Below are 20,590 nucleotides of genomic sequence, written 5' to 3' on the forward strand. Positions count from 1 at the left end.
CACCACTATCATAAAGAATTCAAATAGCCCTAATCTAACTAACTGATTGTGAGAACATTAAATACCAATCTATCTAAGAAAAATATAATTATAAAAGACTAATAGATTGAAATACTCTAACTAACCAGATTTCAAGAAAACAAATTGAAGTAAAACTAACTACCAATAGACATTAACAAACTAACAAATTGAACAACATGGACAACTTGTATATATACATTACAAAAAAAATTTCAACTTAAAATCCATATGGACAACATATATGCAAACTACACTTAAAACCATATGGACATCTTATATACACATATTACAAAATTTTTTTCAAACTAATCACATGGACAACATAGGGATCACATAATAACTTTTTTTTTTTTAAAAAGAGATCACATGGGCAGCATAGGTATCCATAACAAAAATTCTTTTCAAAACAGATCACATAGGCAACGTAGGTATCTCATAACAAATTTTTTTTCTTCAAACAAACACATAAGCAACATAGTATTCCTACTAAAGATTTTTTTTTTCAAACTGATTTACATAGGCAGCATATTCAGTAGTACTTGAGAAAGATGAAGAATTTGCACTTGTTCTGTCCAACATTGGCAAAAAGTAGGACACATGAAACACTGCTTGCTATTTAGCAATACAGTGGCTAGCATGTGCAATGGAAAACATTTACCAACTATTGTAAATAGAAAGTATTCTTCATGTGATTTTGTGATTTAGATGTAAGGATACATTTTGAAGCGGGAAAATGGTAGGAAAACATTGCAGTTTTTTTTTAGCGGGAAAAAAAACTTATAGGATCCGGTTATGGTTTTTCAAATTTCCTGATTAAGATATGAAAATGTTTTTCCATCTCAAAGGTGGAGAAAGTTTTCCTGTCAACAACCTCACCTTAAGGGGTGTTTGCTTGTCACGGAATAGGGTGCCGCGTCACCCTTTCTGTGGATTTTGTCTGCCACAGAAACTGAATCGGACCACTCCCATTTTTCACGAAAAAGAAGGGTCCAGCATGTAAAATGACACAACCCTTTAGGCATTTTCACAATGCCATGTTTGTTTTTGACATATGGCTCCGCAAAAATGCATCGGCAGGGGGTCGACCCCCCCTGCCGGAAACACAGGGGGTCGACCCGCCCTGCCGGAAAGCACGGCAGGGGGTTAAACCCCCTGCGTTTCCGGCAGGGAAGGGGCGTACCCCCTGCGTTTAGAAGAAGAAGAAGAAGAAGAAGAAGAAGAAGAAGAAGAAGAAGAAGAAGAAGATTACCTGCGTGTCGCCGGACGGTGGCGGGAGGTTGACGGGGAGCGGCAGTTGGCGAGCGCCGGCTGGCGATCGGTGGACGGGGAGCGGCGGCTGGCGAGCGGCGGCGGCCGGACGGTGGCGAGAGTCGACGGGCGGCGGGAGGGAGCAATACAGCGAAACAGGGAAAAGAGAAAGAGGGATGGGATTAGGGATTTACGTGACATTTAGCGACGGCTTAGCGACGGAAACATTCCGTCGCGAAGCCGTCGCTAAACCAAAATACCAAAAAAGCGACGGAATATATTCTGTCGCTACGCCATCGCTAATTAGCGACGGATTATCGACGACAGAGTTCCCTCTCTAAATCCGTCGCTAAAATGGTGTTCTTGTAATAAAAAGTAGCGACAAAAACATGCAGTCGCTAATCCGTCGCTAAGTAGCGACAGATTAGCGATAATAGTCGTTTCCTCGCTAATCCGTCGCGAATTAGCGACATATTCTATCTCTAGCTAATCTGTCGCTAAGTAGCGACGAAAAAAATCTGTCGCTAATTTCCGTCGCTAATTAACAATTTTCTTGTAGTGTTTGTTTACTAGATCTATCTTAGAGTAATGTGTGCTTTGCAATAATTTAATACGACAATTCAAGGAGTCAAGCACAACTTTAAGTAAAACGTTGACGTCCAAACAAACCGGTGGTTTCTCCCTGTTATAATTCAAAAGATAAAGTGTAACTTCAAGCTCACCATAAAAAAAGATGATAAATAACTCGGTCAAAATGAAATGGTCATATTCTGTCACATAATAGTTAGAGGGAAAAGTTTCAAAAAACCACCAAAATTTTTGTGTAATTCATATGCCCACCAAAAGTTTGGGAGTTTGCAATTTCCCACCAAACTTTCCACCAGGGTTAATTAAATAGCACCAAGTTTACTTACCTCTAATAAATTCTAGCGTTTATTTATTAAAATGATCATGCTACCCATACACCTTTCTCAAATGAGAGGGCCTAGGTTTTAGGAAACCTTTTTAACCTTCATTTAGTGCACCACTCATTACTTCTCATCTTCCTAATCCTCTCTCTCTCTCTCAAATGAGAGGGCCAAAAAGACATTTTCATGTGAAAAAAATATTAGGTTTCACCATTTTTTCATCAATCCCAAACAACTAAATAATTAGATCATATATAAATCCATAACTTTTTATGATATATGAGTTGGATTTGAATCCAAATCCATACTCTTTTTTAAGAATACCAATGATAGAGCAGCCTTGATCCATTCAGATAAACAATACATAAAATGATCATATTGTCCTTGCAAAAATGGCGTGCTTTCCAAAATACCTACCAACTTGATGAAATCCTTTGCATATCCAAAATCTCTGATTCCAAACTTTTGTAGGACATTATTTTGCGCTTCGCACATACAACCCTGTTGAATATATAGGTATGTTGTAGGAAGTTTGCAACTTTCAATAAAAATGAGATCACCTACAGAGCTTCGCAAATATGGTAATACCTTCACAAATATAGTACGATCTTAGTAAAGATACCTTGCAAACCTCCCTTAAGTAAATACTTCTCAAAGAGATTCACAAATTTGTGACCAACTAAACGGGCTTTTGAAGGGTTTTTCTCATGTTTTACTTAAATCTGATTGTACAAATATGTTCAACATGGTCGATTTACTAGAAAAAGATATTCGGATGTTGTTTTTCCGATAAAAAATATGACTTTTGAAGTCTTGAATATTTATGAAAATCTCAAACTGTCGATTTTTTAAACCTTATAAAAACTTAACTGCATATTAGAATTAGATTATCTAAGAATCACACTACAACAGAGCAGTAGATTAGCGACGACCACCTTTCGTCGCTAATCCGTCGCTAATCCGTCGCTAACCATGTTAGCGACGGATTAGCGACAACGCGGCGACAGTATGCTTACGTCGCGAATATTTCGACGCTAACTGGCGACGGAATTATTCCGTCGCCAAGTCCGTCGCTAATTGCGACGGAATAACGAGCGCTATATTCCGTCGCCAATCCGCCGGTACTAAACGGCGACCACGGCGTGGCGACGGATTTAATTCCGTCGCTAAGCCGTCGCTAGATTAATATGAATAGCGACGGAATCATCCGTCGCTAATCCGTCGCAAAAACGAAAAAAAATCAAAAAAAATTTATTTAAAAATTAATTACGGAGAACTGTACAATTTATATTTCCTGTACAATTTATATTTCCTGTAAATAAAAAACAAACCACACAAAAAAATTCATATAACAAGTATCTATAATAATTAATCGTTCCACCTTAAAACTAAGAAGTTTAATTATTTACAATTCAACAATTACAATTAGGAAAAATAAAAAAAATAGAACTTCTTCAACACAGTCCTCTAATCATCGCCAAGATTTTGTGCGTCTTCTTGTTCATTGTCTTTATCTGTCCCTTCAGCTCCACTACCCTGATTATCGCTAGCAGCCTACACAAGAAAAGAACAGTCAGTATTGATAAACAAAATATAATGAAATAAATTACACACTATATGTGATTCTATCATGTGCTCATGTGTGATCTAAGGCAATAAAAAAACTCTATATGTGATTCTATCATGCTCATATGTGTGCTAAGGCAGTCAAAAAATTGAATATGTGATTATAGCATGTTCATATGTGTTCTAAGGCATATAAAAAAACTCTATATGTGATTCTACCATGCTCAGATGTGCTTTAAGGCAAGCAAAAAACTATATATGTGATTCGATCATGCTCGTATGTGTGCTAAGGCAGTAAAAAAATTGAATATGTGAATATAGCATGCTCATATGTGCTCTAAGGCAGGCAAAGCCAAAAATTTTATATGTGATTCTATCATAAATGATATATAACATGTTCATATGTGTTCTAAGGCAGTTAAAAAACTCTATATGTTATTATAGCATGTTCATATGTGTGCTAAGGCAGTCAAAAAACAGAATATGTGATTATAATATGCTCATATGTGTTCTTAGGCAGTAAAAAAACTGAATATGTGATTATAGCATGCTTATGTGTTCTAATGCAATCAAAAAAACTTTATATGTGATTCTATCATGCTCATATGTGCTCTAAGACAGACAAAAAATTAAATATATATATATGTGATTCTATCATGCTCATATGTGTGCTAAGGCAGTAAAAAAATTGAATATGTGATTATAGCATGTTCATATGTGTTCTAAGGCATCTAGAAAAACTCTATATGTGATTCTACCATGCTCAGATGTGCTTTAAGATAGTCAAAAAAACTATATATGTGATTATACCTGAGAGGGACCTGGAATCGAAGATCCCCTATCCTGAACAGCGGCCTTGATCTCATTTCGGAGAAAGGGGGCGACGGTGTATTGGAAGTAGTTATTCAGTGATTCATTAATGATCTCGCGTACATCATCACCGGAAAGAATAGTCGGCTGCTTGGAGCTTATGTCGGCGCAAGAAGTTGGTGAGCCGTAACTGGAAGAACCAATAACTGGTGAAGTGTTCATATTACTCCCAAACCCGAACACGCGACCTTTTTTGGGTTCACCTGCTGCAGTCACCCATGCTGTAGGATCAAATGATGGATGCTGAGTAGCGTCTTCACCATATCGCTCTACCATTTGTTGCTCATATGCCTCCTACAAAATAATGTTTAAAGTATTCATTAATAATTAATGATAACATTATGATGACTTGCATATATATTGCAATGATTATTAATAGAATTAATACATACCGTTGTCGTTCTCGCCTTCTCTGATACGAAGACTCCCGTGGTCTTCCGTTTATGTGTTTCTACAAACACATCCAAATATCAAATTCGTATATGGATTATCGTGCACCACATTCACCCGTGCATCAAAATCGTTTCTAAATTCTTCTCCATGAAACGTCCAGTTCTGATAATCACTCACAAAACCCTTCCTGTATAGGTGATGTCTAACGCCATGAGGTTCTACAAATCGATTATTCTTACAAATCTTGCAGGGACACCTAATCCGACCTGTGGGATCTACCGTACTGACACTTGCCGTTGCAAATTCAATAAAACTGTCGACACCATCCATATATTCATGCGATAACTCATTGTCTACTATCCTACGGTACATCCATTCACGGTTTGCAGTCATTCTGTCGTATGATGTTACGAATAGTATCCTAACCAGTTAAAAGAGAACCATCAGAATACTATGATGAAGAAAATATCAAATTTATCATGCAATATATGATGTCATACAATCACAAGAATTATGATGCATGCATTGATAACTTAATATTTTCATGTGCAAACTATTCATGACACGATACATTCATTTGAAGCATGCTTTCAGTATACAATTTCACATGGAAGACATAATCAAATTGAAAGTAACTACATGTAAGCATGGATACAATCACATCAAACATTGCAATACATCGAAATAATTCATATCAAACAAATATCAAACATGTACCTGCAGCAAACACACTTCAATATCCCACTAACTACTACCATGCATAGCATGGACTCCGTACTCCAAAAATAAGAACACTTCCATATTCATACATTAAAATCATGCTCAGCATGATCTCCGAACTCCAACAAAGTAGTCATAGATATCAACAACTAAGTGAGTGTGTGAACAATAAAGTGTTATATTCAATAAATTAAATAACATGTGATGCGCTTGCATCACTTACTCACCACGGGTATTTACCCGATTTGCATTGTTTTTGTCACTTACTTACCACGGGTGGCGGGGCACAAGCAAGTTCTGTTGAGAAATCTGCAAAAAAAAATGATGTTTTAAAATGAAGTCACCATGAAATTATTCGACCATATTAAATCATAAAACCTTAAAATACAAGAAAATAAATTATAAATAAACCAAAACATCATAAACTATAAGAAAAATAAACCATAAAATTAAATAAAAAAGCCACAATTTAAACCTTAATCAAACAAGGAAAAAACCTGCCAAAATCAAATACAAAAAAATCCTTAATCAAATTAACTAAAAAGTATTAATTAAAAAAATGTGATTTAAATCCCTAATTATAGAAAATAAAAATAAAAACTCTAAATAAATAAAAAAAACCTAATCAAATTAACTATAAAAGCCTTAATTAAAAAATTTTGATTTAAAGTCCTAACCAAATTAACTAAAAATCCTTAATTAAAAAAATTATGATTCAAATCCCTAATCATAGAAAATAAAAATAAAAGCTCTAATCAAATCCAAGAAAACCCTAATCAAATTAACTATAAAATGCCCTAATTTTTAAATTTTGATTCAAAGCCCTAATAAAACAAAATCAAATAAAAAACCCTAATTAAATTAACTACAAATAGCCTTAATTTAAGAAATTTGATTCAATTGCTTAATAAATGAAAATCAAAATAAAAAATCCTAATCAATGAAAATCAAAGAAAACTAAACAATAAAAATAAAATAAAAACCCTAATTTCTGAAAAAAGAAAAAAAAGAGCAAGAAACCAGGGGGTCGACCCCCGGCCGGACACGGCAGGGGGTCGACCCCCGGCCGGACATCAAAAGGGGTGGACCCCCTGCCGGACAAGGCAGGGGGTTGACCCCTGGCCGGAGACGGCAAGGGGGTCGACCCCGGCCGGACAAGGCAGGGGGTTGACCCCCTGCCGGACATCAAAAGGGGTTGACCCCCTGCCGGGGTTGACCCCCTGCCGGACACGGCGGGGGGTCGACCCCCGGCCGGACATGGCGGGGGGTCGACCCCCCCCCCCCGGCCGGACACGGCAGGGGGTCGACCCCCTACCAGGGTTGACCCCCGGCCGGACACGGCAGAGGGTCGACCACCTACCGGGGTCGACCGCCTGGCAGAGTCGACCCCCTGCCGGAAAACGCAGGGGGTCGACCGCCTGGCAGAGTCGACCCCCTGCCGGAAAACGCAGGGGGTCGACCGCCTGGCAGAGTCGACCCCCTGCCGGAAAAAGCAGGGGGTCGACCTCCAATCCATTTACGTACCTGCGGTTGCTCCGGGCAGCGACGGCGGCAGCGGAAGGTTGACGGAAGGAAGAGGGCGGCAGGAGGGAGAGGGCGGCGGGCGGGAGCAGCGAAAGGAGAAAGGAAAAAGAGGGCTGGGATTAGGGGTAATGCGACATATAGCGACGGCTTAGCGACGGATTAATTCCGTCGCTAAGCCATCGTAATTCAAAAAACAAAAAAGGCGACAGAAAATATTTCGTCGCCTAGGCCGTCGCTATGTTGCGACGGAATCTTAGCCGTCGCAATTCCGTCGCTAACTGTCGTATTTATTGCGACAAAACATTCTCTCGCAAAATCCGTCGCTAAGTAGCGACGGATTTTGCGAGGGAATGTTTTCTGTCGCTAGTTTCGTAAAATTCTACAAATATAGCGATGGATTCATTTCTCTCGTTAATCTGTCGCTAAGTAGCGACGATATAACTCCGTCGCTAAATTCCGTCGCTAATCAACTATTTTTTTGTAGTGTCAATTCCTATGAAATCAAGCATGTATAACACATCTGGATGGTCAGATTTAAGCAAATTATGAAAAAAACCCTTTAAAGCTTGATTAGCTTGGCAGTTAGCTAGAAAAGTGATTAAGCTACCACCTTCTATATATATATCTATATATATAGGGAAGGGGACCATCCAACCAAAGGAAGGTCCAAAATCTACAACCAATGATGATCGAACGGCTCCTCTTCTCCAATGTTAGAGCACCTCATCGATCAACCCTCATATATTTATTCTTTATAATTTATTTAGTAAGAAAAATGCTTTACCCAAAGACTTAGCATCATATAGATGTATTTTTTGAAACATGAAAAATTGACAGCTCATAATACAATTAAAACTTTACAATACAAAGTATTGTGAGCCGTTGATTTTTAGCACTTTAAAAAACACATCTAAACATTGAAAATTCTTAATCCAAGACATGTCGCTCACTAAATGAATGATAAAAATCCAATACATAAAGTCTTATCAATGAAAAACACGATCGTTAGAGAAGAACACAGTCGATTATCATTGGTTATAGATTTTAGATCTTCCTTTGGTTGGACGGTCTCCCTTTCATATATTTATATATATATGTGTGTGTGTGTGTGTGTTTTAAAGTCGATTGTATTTATGATCAACTTAGCAAATAACATTTTATTTTTGTTTTTTCTCACATCTAACACTATAGATGTAATCTACACATGAACCTACTTTTGTAACACCAAAATCTGACTTGTATGCATTTTTTTTCAGTGATCCAAAAATCAGCAGCTATGATCACATCAATTTTTCTTAACTCATAAAAACATATTTTTTTATTGTAAAGACATGATCCAAGGGTTGATTCCTGTTAAATCGAGCATGCTATATATATAGGCCATATAGCTAGAGGAGAAAATCAAGTAGGATGGAATAGGACTAGAGGATAGAACCTACTTTCTCTTTCATTCAATTCATGTGCAAAGTCTTGAGAAAATACTAAGAGTAGAGCAAGAAAGAGGATGGATATGGAGGCTCCCTTCATTGCCATATCAAATGGTAGAGAAAGAGTGATGAGTGTTGAAAGAAAGCCCCATCGTTTATCTATTTATAAGGGTGGCTGTATACATATATATATATATATATATATAGAGAGAGAGAGAGAGGCAATATGACAGTGGGTGAAAAGATCACTACAAGAAATCAGACCTCTACTGGCCCTAAATTAGTCCCAGTAAAAGTCTGTGTAGCTCTAGTAAAGACCTTCACTGGTGCTAAATTAGTGCTAGTAGTTTTGCCAGTAAAAGTGTCGTAGGTAATACATTTAGTGGCACTAATGTATAGTGCCAGTGAATGGATTTTTACTGGCGCTACAATAGTTCAAGAAAAAAATGCCTTTTCTTTCGCTAAAATAGTGCCAGAAAAATGTTTTTACTAGAGATAAATTTGTGCCAGAAACAGTGCACTTTTTTGGCAGTTTTTTAGTACCAGTAAAAGTTTTTTTTACTGGTGCACTTAATAAGTGCGCCAGTAAACACCTTAGCAAAAAAAAATCTTTGTATGAGAACACTATATTAATGCAATAAAAGAAAACAAAAACAAAACCACACATGACAATGAAAGAGCATAGCAGAACCAAAACAGCCAATGAACAAACCAGAAAAGCAGTGATGCCACAGGACCACCAAAATTAAATATTACCTTGAGCTATGGAATGGTCCCGATGGGATTCGAACCCATGGCCTCTGGCTTAACATTTAACCAACGCTCTAACAAACTGAGCTACAGGACCAACAAAATGAAATGTTCACTAACAATATCCAAGCAATGTTATTCTTATGAATAACATCTCAACAATCCAGTTGCTGCTTGATGTCTGACACATCTCAGAGCTCATGTAGAAATAATAAGATTAGTAGAGATGTCCATCCTTCAGTTTTGAAGAACTACAAGCTAATTTGAAACAAGACATAAATGCCAAACATTATGAATGTGAACTCCTTTTAAGCAGCTAAACACACCTACAAGAAAACAACAGTGCTTATACTCCTCTTCAAGCATAAATGGGACAGGTATTGATACCTGGTGGGTTATCACATGCCTACTGCTGGTTTCCAACCTTGCAAAAATTTGCACACTTGCAAACATCAATTCAGAAAGTTTCCAACCCTAGAAAAATTTGCACACTTGCAAACAAGTTAGAAAGTTTCCAACCCTGCAAAAATTTGCACAAGCAATAAATATAAAAATTAATGCAAAATAAAAGTAACTAATTTATTTATATAAACGTCAGAGTAGTGTTGTCCTTTGTCCAAAGGTGAATTGCCAATGTCAAAATAATGTTGTCATGATTCTTGCAAAGGACTGTTATTTCCTTGCAAATGGAATTACACTACCATGTCTTAACTAAATGACAAATCGTGAACAATCAAACAGAAGGGAAGGCATGAAAAACATGAAAAATTAAATTCAAAACATGAGCAAGCATCAACAATGACAAAAAACAACTAATAAGCAAAGAACTTGCAGCAGCAAGCTCATACTGTCAAATAGATCCCGTGTTCATGCATGAATAAAGAAAAACAAGACTTGTGAAGCATATTTTTATCAATATGTAGGTAAATTCTTGAGCACAAATACTACCTGGTACATGTTAAAAAAAAGTTTTCTAAGGTCAAACTAGTGGAAATAATGTAAAGTGATCATTGTATAAAAGAACTATGAATTAACTCACACATATACCTGAAATCAGCAATAAATATTCAATATACTCATAAATTGGATTTTCAACTTTCATTATAGAAAAGCACCACAATCTCAGACAAGATAAAGAAATCTAATAGTTTGTCATATTAAAACTAATATTTATTGGCTAGAAACGGAGAATATAGTACCAAGAATCTGATAAATTACCACTTGACTAAAAAATGATTATGAAAAAAAGCATCAAGAATCAAGCAACCTACTTTAGCCATGTCTAGATCATGTAAATTAAGTGTTCAAAATTCATCAAACACAAAAAAGAAAAGGATTACATATTATCCAATGAACATCCTTAGGAGTCCCATCATGTTCAATATCAATCCCATCAAAGCTGAGAATGAAAAGGATTACATATTATCCAACAAATTTTGAGTTCGAGAATTCACAACTTTTATTCTTGCTAGATATACCACTCATCCTCACCGATGGGCAATAAAGGTTCTATACCATATAAACCTAAAGTAACCAGATTATCAATTGATATAAAGGAAAACAAAACCTAAATTAAGTTCCACCTTTACATCCTGAAATTTTCAAAGAATAGTTGCTAACACAATTAAAACTCAAGATAACGTCTACATAAAGAATAAAAAAAAACAAAGGAGACGCATGCAGGCTTTTACAAAGGAAAACAAAAAACCATAAACTAACCTCCAAAATCACAACCCATCTCCTTCTAAAAAGGTTCACATAATGGAAATAACATATTCAAACATAAAGATAACTTCAAAAAATGGAGAGAAATACACATTTTACTCAAAGTAAAAGACAGTCCATCTTTTTTAAAATGATTCAACAAGAAAATCCTTTAAAATTCCCAAATTAAAGAGAGCCTCCAACACTTTGGGTTATTTAATGCTAAAAAAATGTAGTAAATAGTTTTTAACTATGGCCAATGGCCATAGTGGATAGTACTGTATCAAATAGGATTAACTATGGCCAATGGTTGTAGTTAATGTTATTATACTGACCTGAAAAATGACAAACTATTAACTACGGCTAGGGGGCTGTACTTAATACTGACTATTAAGTATGGCATGGGTCATAGTTAATGCCAGCAGTGACTATTAACTGACTCATGGCTGTAGTTAATGTTTTTTTTTTTTTTTACATTTTGCCCAACAAGAGTTTTATCTTCCACAGGAAATATGAATGTTTGTAAACCAAAAGTAGGCTATCAAGAAACCACATCCCTTTTTCAGTTTTGATTGTATATTTCTTTTTTCTAAATAAAAGCCTAAGCTCAAGTTCATATTTAGCCCAAAAAAGGTGAACTACGACCCTTCCTCCTTTTTTGAATACAATAAACAGCTCATCCCAACAACAATTATCATGTTTAAAATAAATATAAACATAAATGAATAGAACTTGATTACATCCAAACACTTGCTAGAATGAAAATTTTAGAATAGTAATTACCAACAAATTGCTGATGACGATTAAGAACACATGGGTAGCAATTATAAAAAATCTAAACCTAAACTAATCGATCCAAAAAATACAACTAAACCTAAACTAACCACCAATTTTACATTCTAAACAATTGAAAGAATACATAGAAACATGAAAAGAACTTAACATGGATCTAAACAGTCCAAAAAGTCAAAGGAGATAAATGCAAGCTGCAGTTAAAAAAAATCTATAAATATTCTTTTGCAACAAAAGGAAAAAAACATGAAGGAGCAAAAAATCCATTATAATTAAACAAAAAATGAAGAAAAACAAGAAGAAAAAGATATAATAAAAAAATCAAAAGAATAAGCTAGCGTATTCCACCCAATTTAAAAACTTAACTATCAACAATTCCCATGGTTCTGATCCATGAAAAACTCAAACAAGATATTTTACGACTATCAAAAATCCAAATAAAAAAGAAAACTCCTCTTGTTATAGTTCTCTTCCACCCTCCGATCAATCCAGATGAATCCAAAGACAAGAGAAATTGACACTTACCCTAGAAACATGAAGAGAGAGTGTGAGCTGAGGATGATCGAGAGCTGCTTGCTTGAGGATAATCATAGAGAGAAAACCAACAACACATGATGATCTTGCTTGAGGATGATCAATGAGAGAGAGTGAGCCTGAGGATGATCGAGATCTGCATGTTGCCTTCTCAATGATCACTCGGAGCGAGAGAGAATGAAGGTGGGGTGACGATGAGTGAAGACCTAACCCGAAGGAGAGAGAATGAGGGTCGGGCAAGGATGTGTGAAAACCTAACCTGAGCAAAACCCCAATCTCCAACTTGAAAAAACCCTAGCCCTAACCTCAGAGCGAGTGTGTGTGTTGAGAGAAATAGAGAGTAAAAGCCAAAAGGTGCAGCACATGAAATAACACAAAACACAATAGCTGAAAAGTAAAACTTCAAATGTATTGTTATTCACGAATTTCCTTTCCTCTCTCTCTACACTACTACACATTTAACATGAAGAAGTATCACTTATTAAAGAAGGCAAAGCCTTTACATAAAAATAGGAAACTTGAGCTAAAAGTTAGGAAAGAAACCACACGTACACAACTTTTGAGACTCTACTAACAAAAAGTAAATCCCTATAAACTAGGAAACTGAAAATATGTGGGCTTTGAGTGCTCTTTAAGTCAAACATGAGCATTGGATGCCCTACCCACTTCCTTCTACCTTGAGCATCAAGTCATACATGGGCTTTGGATTCTCTTGCCCACGACCTTGAGCATTAACCAACATTTTTTCCCTTAATGTAAAAGGCCTTGCACACCTATAGATTCTCTGAACATCAAAATTTTTTTAGATGACAAGGCTTTTATAAAACCATCAACAACTTGATCATTTATAGAGCAATGCTTCAACACTACTTCACATTTTTCCACTGCATCTCTTATAAAATGATATCTAAGCTCAATGTGCTTTGTCCTACCATGAAAAGTAGGATTTTTAGCAATAGAAATTGTAGACTGATTATCACAGTAGAGCTTAGTTGGAAGATTTTGTTCTACATGCAGGTCCTTCATAACACGCCTCATCCAGATTGCTTGACAGGTAGCAGATGTAGCAGCAATATATTCCGCTTCTGAAGTTGATAGCGCTATTGAATTTTGTTTCTTTGAAAACCACGACACAATGTCTGAACCAAAACCGAAAGCAAACTCGCTTGTGATTTTTAGATCATCCATTGAACCTGCCCAATCACTGTCAGTAAATCCAATCAAATTAAAGTCAGTAACATGATTATAAAAAATTCTAAAATTGATTGTTGCCCGTATATAGCGGAGAATCCTTTTTGCTGCGCCTAGATGTTGCATAGATGAATTGTGCATAAACCTTGAAATCATACTGACTGAGAATACAATGTCTGGCCGAGTGTGAGTTAAATACATTAATCCACCGACCAAGCTTCTAAAACATCTTTCATTTGCTCTTGCCATTCCATCTTTCAAACTCAATTTTTCATTCGCATTCATCGGAGTTTCACAAACTTTGCAATTCAACATCTTTGATTTTTTGAGCAGTTCCAAAGCATACTTTTCTTGAGACACGAAAATCCCTTCTTCAGATTGCACGACATGAAGACCAAGAAAAAAACATAGCATCCCCAAATCTGACATTTCAAATTCCTTCATCATACTATGTTTAAATTCTGCAATAAGCTTAAATGAAGAACCAGTGTAGATAATATCATCTACATAGACACTTACAATGAGCAATTCATTCCCATTTACTTTGACATAGAGTGTAGGTTCACTATCACTTCTTTGAAAACCATTTTGGTGGAAGAATTTATCAAGGCAACTATATCATGCACGTGGGGCTTGTTTTATCCAGTATAAGGCCTTTTTTAACTTATAAACTTTTTCTTCCTTTCCTTTAACAACAAATCCAAGTGGTTGGTCAACATACACGACTTCATTTAGAAAACCATTTAAAAATGCAGCCTTAACGTCAAATTGATAAACTTTCCATTTGAATTGAGCTGCAATCGCAAGGATCATTCTCACAGTTTCAAATCTTGCAACAGGTGAAAACATTTCAGTAAAATCAATTCCATATTTTTGCACGAACCCTTTAGCAACTAACCTTGCCTTATATTTGTTTACATTTCCACCAGCATCATACTTGACCTTATAAACCCACTTTACTCCAATTGATTCCTTTCCCGGTGGCAAGTTGGAAAGCTCCCATGTGTCATTCCTCTTTATGACCTCAATTTCTTTTTTCATTGCATCTATCTATTTCTTATCTGCACATGCTTCATCATATGATGATGGTTCTAGTACCACAAAAGCAAAATCACATTTATAAATATCCTCCAGAGATCATACTTTTTTCGGAGGAGTGTCCACATCAAGTGTGGACTCAATATTTTCTGTGAATTCATCTCCCATACTTGATGTTTCTGGAGATAATGCTTCAATAGTATGATTTGATTGTGATGCCACTTCATCAATTTGCAACTTCACGCTTTCATTGTTGGTCCATTCCCAACATGCTTTTTCATAAAAAATAGCATCCCTTCTTATAATCAATTTTTTAAAAGAAGGATTATAGAGACGATATCCCTTAGTTTCATTACTATAACCAACAAAGATACACTTTTCACTTTTCTTATCTAACTTGGTTCTTTCTGAAGAGTCAATCAAAGCATATGTTATACTGCCAAATACCTTCAACATACTTACATTTGGCTTTCGATCCCACCAGGCCTCATAAGGTGTTTTTTTTCAAACTGCCTTTGTTGGAGAAATATTTAAGATATGTACTGCAGTGTTAACGGCTTCTACCCAAAACTCATTTGGCACCTTCTTTTCACTTAGCATGCTGTGTGTCATTTCTACCACTGTACGATTTTTCCTTTTTGCCACTCCGTTCTGTTGTGGTGTCTTTCTTACTGTCAGCTGCCTACGAATACCATGATCTTTGCAAAACAAACCAAACTCATCAGATAAAAATTCTCCTCCTCTATCTGTGCGCAATATTTTTATAGTTTTTCTTCTCTCATTTTCAACAAGGAACTTAAATTCCTTAAATCTATCAAATGCATGGGATTTATGAGTAAGAAAGTACACCCAACTCATTCTAGTAAAATCGTCAGTTAAAAGCAAAAAGTATTTGCTATTGTTTAATGAAATAGTTCTCATGGGCCCGCATATATCAGCATGAACTAATTCAAGAGGTTCTTTAGCTCTCCATGCTTTTCCAACTGGGAATGATAATTGGTGTTGTTTACCATAAACACACACTTCACATATCTCATTTGTACAATTAATGGCTGGCAAACCAACCACCATATTTTTTTGATGCAAGAGTTTCAAACCATTAAAATAAAGATGCCCAAACCTCAAATGCCATAATTTAGATTGATCAAAACCATTTGCCATAAAAGCACAATTATCTATCTTGATCATTTCAAGTGGAAACATTTTATTTTGAATCATATCTATTTTTACAAGAACTGTACCATTCTTGTTTTTAATCCCACAAATGTCATTTTCAAATAAAAGAGTGTAACCCTTTTTAACCAATTGCTCTACACTCAGTAAGTTCTGAGCCAAACCAGAAACATAATATACATTTTGAATGTATCGTTCATTACCTGATTTTGTCTTGATTGCAACTGTTCATTTGCCATTGACATCTACTTTATTGTTGTTCCCAAGCCACACATTCAACTTCACAGTCTCATCAATATTCTTAAAAAGACTTCTATCACCGGTCATATGATTACTGCAACCATTGTCTACAAACCACATTTCACTTTTGCAACTGTTAGTATTCATGCTTGCAAGAAACAAATTTTCATTTTCATCTGCAAAATTTGCTTGTTGATTTGCCTTTTCAAAACATCGGGCTTCAATATGACCAAATTTCTTACAAAAATGACATTGTTTCCCTCTAAAGAACAGATTTTGATTACCTTTTTCTGTTCCATCATTCCTTTGAGAGGTATCATAAAACCTTCCTCGACCTCTTCCACGTCCACGAAAGGATCCCCTAAAACTTTCTCGTCCTCGACCTCTACCTTCACCCTTTTGATCAAACTGAGTATTCTTTTCTTTTGGAATTTCAACTTTCGATTGAAAGGCCTGTTCTAATGTTTTTTCTGAAGACCTGTTTATGCGATGCTCATGGGCTAAAAGAGACCCCATTAGTTCATCAATAGAATACACAGATAAATCCTTGGACTCTTCAATTGCAATAACAACATGATCAAATTTAGAAGGTAGACACCTTAAAACTTTTCTACTATTTTTTGATCATCTAAAATTTCACCAAAGGTCTTCATTTGATTTACAATGGTAGAGAGCTTAGAAAAGAAGGTTTGAATTGACTCACTGGTTTTCACAGAAAATGTTTCAAACTCTCTTATTAAGGTTTGAAGTTTAACTGTTGTGATCTTCTTATCACCATGAAATTTTTGCTTCAGAAGTTGTCAGGCTTCTTTTGACTTAGCAGCACCGGCAATAGTTGGAAAAATGGTTTTAGACACAGCCTGTTGTAGTACTAACAATGCCTTTGCATCTCTCTTTCGAGCTTCTTTGACATCAATTTTTTCTGCTGCCTTTGTTCCTTCAACATCTGCATAACCATTTTCAACCAACTCCCAGAGGTCTTGTGAGATAAAGAAAGTCTTCATCTTAATATTTCAGAATTCATAATTTTCACCAATTAAATATGGCACTAATGATTGTGACAAATTGAGAGAGTTAGAATTATTTTCCATACCAAACTTACTTAACAATTATCCTTCAAAAGAAATTTTGAATCTATAGGAACTCCTTGCTTCGACAATGCTCCTATTGCATTTTTCTCAAACGCCCAGCTCCGATTCCAACCTGTGGTCTGATACCAAGAATTGAGAGAAATAGAGGGTAAAAGCCAAAAGGTGCAGCACATGAAATAACACAAAACACAACAGCTGAAAAGTAAAACTTCAAATGTATTGCTATTCACGAATTTCCTTTCCTCTCTCTCTACACTACTACACATTTAACATGAAGAAGTACCATTATTTAAAGAAGGCAAAGCCTTTACATAAAAATAGGAAACTTGAGCTAAAAGTTAGGAAAGAAACCACACTTACACAACTTTTGAGACTCTACTAACAAAAAGTAAATCCCTATAAACTAGGAAACTGAAAATACGTGTGCTTTGAGTGCTTAGTCAAACGTGGGCATTGGATGCCCTACCCACTTCCTTCTACCTTGAGCACCAAGTCATACGTGGGCTTTGGATTCTCTTGCCCACGACCTTGAGCATTAACCAACATGTGTGTGTGTGAGAGAGAGAGAGAGAGAAACCTTTTCAAGTGTGGGTTTTTACGGGCACACTTAAGCTGTGCAATAACATTGTACTGGTGCACTTTTGCAGTGTGCCAGAAAAAATGAATTTACTTGCACAATCTACAATTCATCAGCAAAATTCATCTTTCACCGGCGTTAAGCAAAATAGAGACAGTGAAATGTCTTTTCCAGACGTGCCAGGTGAAACGCGCCAGTAAAAGAACTTTTCCTTATAATGGATGCATTTATCGCCATGTTAATTAAGCATCAGTCTTGTGGCTGCCCCATAGTATTGTGCAATGGGGACAGCATGTTGATAAAATCCTACAATGGTTTTCCTACTAACCAGATAAATGGCCTCACATATTGCATGAGATAATGGAGAGTTCGGGAAGAAATTGGCTGGAAATTACAAAGGTCAAAAATCCATTGGCTTCAAGAGGGATGCCATAGAATTCGGATGGAATTTTTAAATTACCAATTCATTCCTCTGTCAAATAAGATCAGACCACCAAAAACTAAGCCAAGCCACATTCATTGGTCCTTGCTATGCTGGTGAGTAATGGACCTGCATATCTCCGTTGATTGTTAAATAGGAAAAACATTTCATAGGTGGCATTCCTTGCCGAAGGTCGAAGCTGGATGTACTCCCGGTGAGCTGGGGGACCTCAAGGGTTTATCAAACGGAGGCCAGCCAATGTGCAGTCAATGATTTGGAGAAGAAATGCAGTCAACCTTCGACCTAGAGGTTTAAATTTTAAACATCATTAATTTCACTCTTTAAAATACATATTGCCTTTTTACACGAGCCCGAACTTCAATACCTTAACAAGCCAAACCCGAACGCCTAGTGATCAATTCATTCAGTTCTTTTACCAGCCTTACTATCAAACATGGTGTTAAGTTAAGGGCACGTTTGATAGCGTGTTCTATGTGTCACACGGGATGCCGTGGATGCACGGAACGGTGTCGCCATGAGACCGCACGTTGGCTGTGTTTGTGAAACAGTGTTTCACCATCCCCCTCCATGTTATGCTGAGAATAGGGACGGGTGTTATACTAAAAAAATATATATATATATATCTGTCAGGGGGTAATACCCTTTGACGCCCTTAATTTTGTCTTCCCCTCCCTCTCTCTGCCGACTCCTCATCCCTCTATGAGCCTCTCCCAATGCCGACTACCCCTCCTCTATGAAACTCCCCTCAATGCCAACCCTTTGGTGTCCTTCCGGCGACCTACACAAGTATCTCTCTCTTTCTCTCTTTGTGGCCCGATTTGTATGAGTTAGGGTGTGGGATTCATTTTTATTGCATATTAGTATTTGGATTTGGGGCTCTCATATGTACGAGCAGGTTCATTTTTAAAATATCATGCTTTTATCTCAATATTAGTACGATCAAACAACTTTTGGTCTTATTTCTTTTAGTTTCTTTATATTTTTATATGTTTACATGTGCTGTTATTTCCCCAGTGCCTTGACAAAACCAGACTTCAAAATCTTGTAAGATTTTTCCTTTTCGAGATTATATCGAGAACCATATTTGTGACATTGATTTGTATCCTTAGAAAAGGATATGGTCCAAATGGATATGAAACACATATACAGGCTAGGAGTCCTAATCCTATTGATTTCAGTGCCTGTGTATGAGACGGGTGGGGATTTCCTAGCCCTAAAAATTGTAACCTATTGTGAAGCTCATTATGTACAAACCCCACGGTGATGGTGACCTCCATTGCATTTGCTATTTTAGTTAGTGTAGATTTCTACTTCAGATAGTAGTTTATGCAGTATTTGGCAGGTCATTTCCCACCCTTAAAGACTTCTGCGTTACCATTAGCATAAGCCTTATATTAGGCTTTGCTGTTGGATCTTGACACAATATGTTGCTTCTCTAAATCTCAAGATATTAAATTTGTTCTAAAGAAAACTGTGGGCTCGATGGCTTGTCCATGAAATTATGAAATTACCGAACAAAAGAACAAAACAGACAGAACACTCATTATGTTTGTAATGTAACAACTGTACCAAGTCCAATGTTTGTTTTGATAGCAAACGAAAGTTGTGTTTCAAGTTTGTTTTTCATTGTGCACCAACAACATGGATAATGGGTCGGGTAACTTTGGTTTGGATAGTACAACTTAATCCACACATTATTATCCATGTTTTAATAAGTTTATTATGGATTTTAACCTTGGATATGAATCTTCAATGGGATCCAAATATGAAAAAATTAGAACAATAAGTAAACTATTTTTTGATTGATATTTTGAAACTAAAATCTCATATTGGATTGGATTTAAAACTCGGATTATTTGAAATCTTGAATTGGATTTAAAACTAAAAAGTGTCGGATTGGGTTGGATTTAAAACAAAAAATGTTTAAATTTTGAAGCTAAAAAATGTAGGATTGGATTGGATTTAAAATAAAAATGTTTAAATTAAAAAAAAAAAATGTCTGATTGGATTGGATTTAAATCTAAAATATTTAAAATTTGAAACAAATAAGAACGAATGCATGCAAATAACCAATAAGAAGGAAAATATACCATAGCAAAAACAGACTTTCATCTGGTAATCAATCACACATGAAATCAGAACAAAACAAGTGTGATTGCTGGTTGAGAAATTATGTCGAACATTTGGTATGCAGATTCCGAAACCTCATAAAATCAGTACAATACACCAGCCATGAAAGATCAATCATACGAATCGAATGCTTAAGGATAATCAAATAGTATTGAACTAAATTAGGGATTTAAAATTGTGTTTCTAACAAACCCTGGTTCAACCACTCGATTAAAAAAAAAAACAAAAAACAAAACAACAATCACGTTGGT

General features: G+C 36.1%; 1 protein-coding gene and 1 non-coding gene across 2 annotated transcripts; both read right to left on the reverse strand.

Annotated features, from left to right (window-relative positions):
- Window positions 1-3,486: 3,486 nt before the first annotated feature.
- On the reverse strand, window positions 3,487-4,872 carry LOC149838434 (uncharacterized). The gene is made up of 2 exons (XM_090007690.1): window positions 4,554-4,872; window positions 3,487-3,731 (listed from the first exon to the last, which is right to left on the reverse strand). Exons 1-2 carry the CDS (start codon window positions 4,773-4,775, stop codon window positions 3,645-3,647), a joined length of 309 nt encoding a protein of 102 aa, XP_089863816.1. The 5' UTR covers window positions 4,776-4,872; the 3' UTR covers window positions 3,487-3,644.
- Window positions 4,873-9,447: 4,575 nt separating this feature from the next.
- TRNAI-AAU (transfer RNA isoleucine (anticodon AAU)) lies at window positions 9,448-9,524 on the reverse strand. The gene is given in 2 exon segments: window positions 9,448-9,483; window positions 9,487-9,524. It is a non-coding gene; the product is annotated as a tRNA-Ile (tRNA).
- Between the last annotated feature and the right edge of the window lie 11,066 nt (window positions 9,525-20,590).

Source organism: Nuphar pumila, chromosome 5, assembly GCF_984573655.1.
Source record: "Nuphar pumila chromosome 5, dmNupPumi1.hap1.1, whole genome shotgun sequence".
NCBI lineage: Eukaryota > Viridiplantae > Streptophyta > Magnoliopsida > Nymphaeales > Nymphaeaceae > Nuphar > Nuphar pumila.

Coding starts and splice junctions, on each gene's coding strand:
- LOC149838434 (XM_090007690.1), bottom strand. CDS start 4,775: ATGAACACTTCACCAGTTATTGGTTCTTCCAGTTACGGCTCACCAACT. Junction 3,732..4,553: donor CGATTCCAGGTCCCTCTCAG/GTATAATCACAT, acceptor TTTCTTGTGTAG/GCTGCTAGCGATAATCAGGG.